A 7629-nucleotide genomic window follows, 5' to 3' on the forward strand; every position below is an offset into this window, starting at 1 on the left:
ACATTTATTTTTCAACATAGTCCCCTCCTACATTTACATACTTAGTCCAGCAGTCGTGGAGCATACAGATCCCTTCTTTGTAGAAGTGGTCCACAGCAGGGATGATTGATAAATTTGTGGCCTAAGGTAGAAGGAGATGAGTTATTAACTTCAAACTTTCTGCATTATCACTCAAAGAGTTGAACTGCACGTGCATGTAACGAGAGTGTCTTGGACCTCTAGGTGGTCCACAGCAGGGGTGACTGATAAGTTTGTGGCCTTGGGTAGAAGGAGATGAGTTATACAGCTCTTGTTACATGCACGTGCAGTTCAACTCTTCGAGTGAAAATGCAGAAAGTTTGAAGTTAATAACTCGTTTCCTTCTACCTTAGGCCATGAACTTATCAATCATCCCTGCTGTGGACCACTTCTGGAGGTCCAAGACGCCGACTTCTACAAAGAAGGAATCCGTATGCTCCACAACTGCTGGACTAAGTGTGTAAATGTAGGAAAAATAAACGTGCTTGGTTTGCCAAAATTGACTCCTTCTACCTTAGGCCACGAACTTATCAATCACCCTCGTAGTTGAAGTTCAATTATCATTCACAACGTTGGCACCGCAGCTTCCCTGCCATCTGTCTCATCCAGGAACCAGTGAACAGGACTTGCCAATGGCCAACAGGCTCTTGTGACAAAATCACCCACACCACCACGCACCTACCTGGCACAACATTACGCAGCAATAACACCATATAACCAGTGAATTTCGTTCCAAGTGCTATCACCGTTAGGCAGACAAATAAAACAGTTATAATTGTTTAAAAAGAAAGATACAAGTATATTTTGGTGTTAGAAAGGGATAAATATTCATCTGGGCATTCTTTAATATCTGCTTGAAGGAAACCACATCTTAATGTTCCTGCTGAAGGATGGCACCTCTGTCAATATAATATACCCACCATACTGTACTTGAGTGTCAGTCTATCTTATTTGCCTAATTAACAACTGAACCCAAAACACTCAGAATTACAGACATGCTGCCAAGGTAACAAACTACCTGAACAAATGCTCCAGAAGAATCAAAAGGGTGATTTTAACTTTTAGCAAAAAAGTTCAAATTATGGCCACATGGAAGTCTGAAGGGTCTAGATTTTGTTTGAAGTATGAGGGGTTGCAGATGTCTAAAGGGAGGATTATGTTAGGGAAATAAACAACTAAAAGCTTAAAAGGATAATAAAGATCAATCACAATATGTATTTAACTAAATATAAATCTCCATCAAACTATGGCAGAGGTCATTTAAAAGGAATAAGCTAGTTAATTTAATTACTTGGCCACAGTTCAGACATAGCATGAGGTCCATGAAAGTTTAATGGATTTTGCAGGATGATTGACCAGTATTACGTGCCAAGTTACCTCAAGAATGAAAAGCAAAAAAGTTTTTATTTCTCTTTTGTAATCAAAAATTTCTTACTGTTACACATAAAATGAGACTTGCATATATTTATAACATTGCCATTTTATAAATAAACATAGAACTTTAAAAATCATGTCTTCTAAGTGCATTTTGAAAACTGATTGATAAAATATTTATCATTGAAATATTTTCTCTCCCTAAAACAGCGAAACACAAACAACTAAAACATTACATGCCAGTACTATAAACCCAGGCTTACAAGTAGTTTGTGGTTCAGTGCCCTTTGACTTCCAGATTGCAGCTACTGTAGTCTCTTGTGTTCTCATGTTTGATGTACAGTCCTATTTAATAAATGTCTGTGTTATTCTGACTTCAGCAATTGTACCTTAGATCTAGACTCAAAAAATAAGGAAGCATGAGGCTTACTTGATTTGTAGCATTTTTGTTCTGTTTGAATTCTTCTCTAGCCCAGTTTTTAAGGTACTGCTTATCTCCTTCATCTGGAATTTGATTAATGGCTTTTAAAATCTTCCGGTATAAATCCAGGACGTTTCTACGGTGCATGAACTGGAAAACAAATAGTTTGCATAAGACATCAAGGTCTGCATATAGAACCAAAACAAAATGGCAAGCACATATTTCATCTTGTTTGCTAAGGCAGGATTACTGAAGAGCTGTACCCTTCTTGATTCTTCGATTCACTCTTCCATCTCCAACAACATCTACTGTTCCCATGAAAGCTCTGGAACTGCAACACCTGTCCTTATACATCTTACCTTCTAGGCAAAGCAGCAAGTCACTTCCACCCCTTCAACTTAACATGTGGCAATATGTACAGCATGGTGACCGCTACAAAGTCAAAATGAATTCAAGTGAGATGACAGCTTGACCGAATGCATTTTCCCTTCAATCACAAGGATACATTTCAGCTACTTGACACGTGAATTCTCAATCCCACTTTGACCCCTCACACTATTCCAATGAACCCAAAATTAAGCTCAACAGAGTGGCACCTCACTTCTGACGAGAGACTTCAAAACATAACAAACTCAAAAAATTTCAGATAATCAGCTTTAGTTTTCAAAATTAGCTAGTTCTATTATAAAAGGTCTTCAACAAGCAAGAAACAGAAACAACGAAACTTCTCTACATTTGCTGCCTGACCTGCTGAGTAGTTTCATTTATCATTTGTTTTTACAATTTCAGCAATTTCTCCAGTTGTTAGCTCCGTTCTAGCACTAAGTTTCTGCTTGCTTGTCTATTTACCTTTCTTCGACACATTATTTGGGATCAACACGCTTCTACGACCCTCTCCATGCCAACACTACCATTATCTCTTACTCAGTCTTTGTTTTTCCCCATCACTGACGTCCTCTTTGTTGTCTTCATCTCCCCTAGTTCTCTGCAAATAAAATTTATAACTTTTCTCAATTCTAGTGCAAGGCTATCTATCTAAAAGTTAACTATTTCTCTGAGCATGTTCGCTGCCTGATCTGTTGAGTATTTCTGCCATTCTGTTCTTCCACCTCCAATCACCTCTTCAGTCCACACCAAGAAGACATTGCAAATGACATGCAAAATAAAAACTTCCCTTACTCCAGCAAAACATGAAATGAATCTGAGAAGGAAATTGATCGAGTAAACTCTGTCATTTCATCACGGCTGATCCACTTGCCCTCTCAAGCCCATTCTCCTGCCTTCTCCCTGTAACCTTTCAGACCCTGATTAATCAAGAACCTACCAACCTCCAACATAAATAAACCGAATGACCAGGCCTCCACAGCTGCCTGTGGCAATGGAATCCGCAGACTTACCACCCTCTGGCTAAAGACATTCCTCCTCATCTCCATTCAAAATAGATGTCCCCCTATTCTGAGGCTGTGCCTTCCATTCCTAGACTCTCCCATTAAATGAAACATCCTCTCCACATACATCTTTCAACATTCGATAAGTTTCAATGAGATTCTCCCTCATTCTTCTAAATTTCAGCAGGTACAGGCCCAGAGCTATCAAATGCTCCTCATACTAATTCATTTCCAGAATCATTCTTATGAATCCCCTCTGAACCCTCTCCAATGTCAGCACTTCCTTTTTGGGCCCAAGTGGCCCAAAACTCAAAGGTTCAAATGTTCATTTATTATCAACTCTGAAATTCTTCTTCTCCAGATAGCCATAAAACCAAGAAAGAAAAGAACAGCAGCACAATCGTCAACCCGCAAATCCCTCCTCCTGCACAAAAAACGAAAATGGGACAGGCACATTGACCCCCAATCCCACTCACCCGCACACAATAAAACAAGAAAAATTGGGCGAAAAACACAGAATATAAAAAACTAAGACTTGAAAACTAAGTCCCTATCAAACCAAATTTAATTATCGTTCAGACCATACACGGATACAGTCGAATGAGACAGCATTCCACCTGAGCCCAACATCCAGCAGGGTCTTGCAATCACAAGAGAAACATCCAAAACAGTCACCCATGATTAGACAGCATGTTGCTTTTGTGTACCTACTCTGATGTTTTCGAGTAGCAGGCAGGAACATGATCTACACTCCGACCATTCTCCAGCCTATCTATTGGTTTTTCCTTCACTTGGCTACCCGCCAGCTACTCCTACTCCCAGCCGAACACTGGCTTCTCCTTCACATAGCCCAACGCCGGCCTCTCCTATTCCTGGCCGAACGCCGGCCTCTCCTACTCCCGGCTGCCCCCCGGCCTCTCCTACTCCCGGCCGGCCCCCGGCCTCTCCTACTCCCAGCCGAACACTGGCTTCTCCTTCACACAGCCGAACGCCGGCCTCTCCAACTCCCAGCCGAACACCGGCTTCTCCTTCACACAGCCCAACGCCGGCCTCTCCTACTCCCGGCTGCCCCCCGGCCTCTCGTACTCCTGGCCGCCCCCCGGCCTCTCCTACTCCCGGCCGAACACCGGCTTCTCCTTCACACAGCCGAACGCCAGCCTCCCCTACTCCCGGCCGAACACCGGCTTCCCCTTCACACAGCCGAATGCTGGCCTCTCCTACTCCCGGCTGCCCCCCCGGCCTCTCCTACTCCCGGCCGCCCCCCGGTCTCTCCTACTCCCAGCCGAACACCAGCTTCCTCTTCACACAGCCGACGCCGGCCTCTCCTTCTCCCGGCTGAACACCAGCTTCCCCTTCACACAGCCGAATGCCGGCCTCTCCTACTCCCAGCCGAACACCGGCTTCCCCTTCACACAGCCGAACACCGGCCTCTCCTACTCCCGGCCGAACGCTGGCTCCTTTGACACCCCGGCTGGCGGCTCTGAACAACGAACAGATCATCGATGCGGTAGATCTGCCATACCAGTTGATCTTGGAGCCTTACGATTATAAAGAACACATTTTAAAAAGGTACATGCATTTTTAGTTGATCCCCGAGAGGCTGCTGCATTCAAACACGCCACTATCTTTCTGGAATCTAAAACATAGAAAACCTGGGTAATATTCTCCCAGCACAATGGCAGGCCTTTCCCTCTGCAGCAGCACAGCGATCCCCCAGTGATCAAAATGCAGTCTTCGCTCTCCATAGTGAATACTGAAGCAAAGTATTCATTAAGTACCTTCGGTTCCATACACACTTTTCCACTGTCACACTTGATTGGTCCTATTCTCTCACGTTTTATCCTCTTGCTCTTCACATTCTTGTAGAATGACTTGGGGTTTTCCTTAATCCTTTCCGCCAAGGCCTTCTCATGGCCCCTTCTGGCTCTCCTAATTTCATTCTTAAACTCCTTTCTGCTGGCCTGATAATCTTCTAGATCTCTATCATTATCTAGTTTTTTGAAACTTTTGTAAGCTTTTCTTTTTGATTAAATTTACAAGTCTTTGTACACCATGGTTCCTGTACCCTACCATCCTTTCCATCTCATTGGAACGTACCTATGCAGCACTCCACGTGGAATTGGACTCACTCTGCCCCAACACTCGCAAACTTCAGGCATACTGCTGGTGTTTTCCACAGTGAAGACGGGTGCAAAATACTGATTTAGTTTCTCCACCGTTTCCTTGTCCCCCATTACTACCACTCCAACATCATTTTCAGTAGTCCAGTATCTACCCTTGCCCGTCTTTTACTCTTTAAACGTACTGTGCATAAATCTTAAGCACATACATATAGCTAGGGTGCCAAAGACTTTTTCACAGTACTAGTTCTGTGAACATGGAGCAGAGGGCGAATTTATAAATCTGACAGGAGTAAAGGATGTTGGAAACAACGGGGGTGGACCACCACGGATGGGATGTGGGATAGGTGGCAGGAAAGGAGTGTCAGGGGTAGGGAACAGTGCAGGTACAGACACATCCAGCCCTGAGATGCCAGGCAAGGTCATTTGATTCCAAACAACTGGTTTATTAATGATTACAGAATGTCTCTTTTGTGCTTCCTGCTCCCTCCCCCTCTTCCCAACCATAATTCCCTTCTATCTGCCTCCTTCCTACTCGCAGCCCACAATAGAGACCAGTATCAGAATCAGGTTTATCATCACTCACATTTGTCCTGAAATTTATTTTTTTTTGTGACAGCAGTAGTGTAATACATAACATTACTACAGTTTGTAGAGAAGTCTTAGGCACCCTATATATATATATATATATATATATATATATATATAGCTTCACCCTCTCAAATTTCAGAGTGAAGTCTATCGCATGATCATTGTCTCCTAAGGGTTCCTTTACCTTAAGCTTTCTAATCAAATCCAATTCATTATACAACACCAATCCAGAATAGCCTTACCTCTAGTGGGCTCCAGGCCATCTCATAGGCATTCTACAAACTCTCTCTCTTGGAATCCAGCACCAACCTGATTTTTCTTATCTACCTGCATATTGAAATCTTCCATGACATGCATTTTCTAAGCCCCATTAAAATTTGTAGGCAATATCCTGGCTACTGTTTAGAGGCCTGTATATAACTCCCATCTGGGTCTTTTTACCCTTACAGTTTCTTAACTCTACCCACAAGGAATCCACACTTTCCAATCCTAGCACCCTTTCTAAGGATTTGATTTCACTTTTACCAACAAAGCCACTCCACCCCCTCCACCTACTTGCCTGCGCTTTCAATACAAGGATGTTAAGCTCCCAACTATGATCTTCCTTCAGCCACAACTCAGTGCTGCCCAGAACATCACACCTACCAATCTCCAACTGCGCTATTAGATCATTTACCTTATCCCTTTTACTGTGTACATTCAAATATAACACCTTCGTTGTTTGCGTTTAATAACACCTTCGGTCCTGTATTCTTAACCCTTTTCGATTTAACCCCATGTTACACTGCAACTCATCCCACTGACTGGATCAGTCACCAACAGTAGGCGAGCGATTAAAAAAACGGATGCCAGGGGTTAAGATACAAAGAAAAGGGAGACCATTTCCCTGATTTAACTTTGTACCATGATACCCATCGTCTCAAATTAATGAGTACATATGAGGAAAAACTTGCAAATGGCCGATTCTCAACTCCAACAAGCTGCAGTCAGCGAGCAACCCGAGGACCCGCAACAGCCGCTGCGGTTGCAGGCAGCGTCAGCCCACAACGGAGCCAGGAAGCAGAGGTTCGCTTACCTCTTTAAAGCTGAGCACACCGGACGGTAAGCGACCCGCCGCCATCCTAGCGCACAAGGTCGCACGATGAAGCCGTCACATATAGCGCCAGCAGACTCCTCCCCAGTGACGGCGCTCGCCAAATGCAGTTTGCACGTCGATAGAGGGCGAGCGACGTCCGCAGCGGGTGTTGCAGCCGAGCTCTGCATAACATTCAGCGATTCCAGATTAGCAAATTTAGGTAAAAATGCAGAACACTCAACAGGCCAGGCGGCATCTGTCAAGAGTTAACTCTGCTTCGAACACAGAGCAGAAAGCAGATTGGCTTTACGATGCTAAGGCAACTAAGGAAAGGATAAAACATAAGGAATAGCTGTGACGGGCTTGCTCTGTAGAAAAATTACAGGGTATCATCCAGTCGAGTTTGACAGGGAGAAAGTTGTGCAGAAGATACGGAGTGTAGAGAGATATAGATAGGTTGTGAGAGTGGGCAAGAGTCTGGCAGATGGAGTACAATGTAGGTAAATGCGAGGTCATCCACTTTAGAAGGAAAAATGAAAGAGCAGATTATTATTTAAATAGTCAAAAATTACAGCGTGCTACTGGGAGTGGACTTGGGAGTGCTTGTGCATGAATCACAAAAGGTTGGTTTGCAGGTGCAGC

At 43.8% G+C, this 7629-nt stretch overlaps 1 protein-coding gene across 2 annotated transcripts in view; it reads right to left on the reverse strand.

The window, feature by feature from the left end:
* lyrm2 (LYR motif containing 2) overlaps nucleotides 1-7131 on the reverse strand; it is a 52227-nt gene extending 45096 nt beyond the window's left edge. For both annotated transcript variants that reach the window (XR_010017007.1, XM_063040388.1), the window contains exons 1-2: nucleotides 6988-7131; nucleotides 1823-1963 (exon numbers count right to left, since the gene is read on the reverse strand). Coding sequence is in view for 1 of the 2 variants with exons in the window: in XM_063040388.1 (XP_062896458.1) it covers nucleotides 1823-1963; nucleotides 6988-7032 (186 nt within the window). In the remaining variant the exon portion in view is untranslated. The remainder of the gene's footprint in view (nucleotides 1-1822; nucleotides 1964-6987) is intronic.
* Between the last annotated feature and the right edge of the window lie 498 nt (nucleotides 7132-7629).

This window comes from Mobula hypostoma, chromosome 2, assembly GCF_963921235.1.
Source record: "Mobula hypostoma chromosome 2, sMobHyp1.1, whole genome shotgun sequence".
NCBI lineage: Eukaryota > Metazoa > Chordata > Chondrichthyes > Myliobatiformes > Myliobatidae > Mobula > Mobula hypostoma.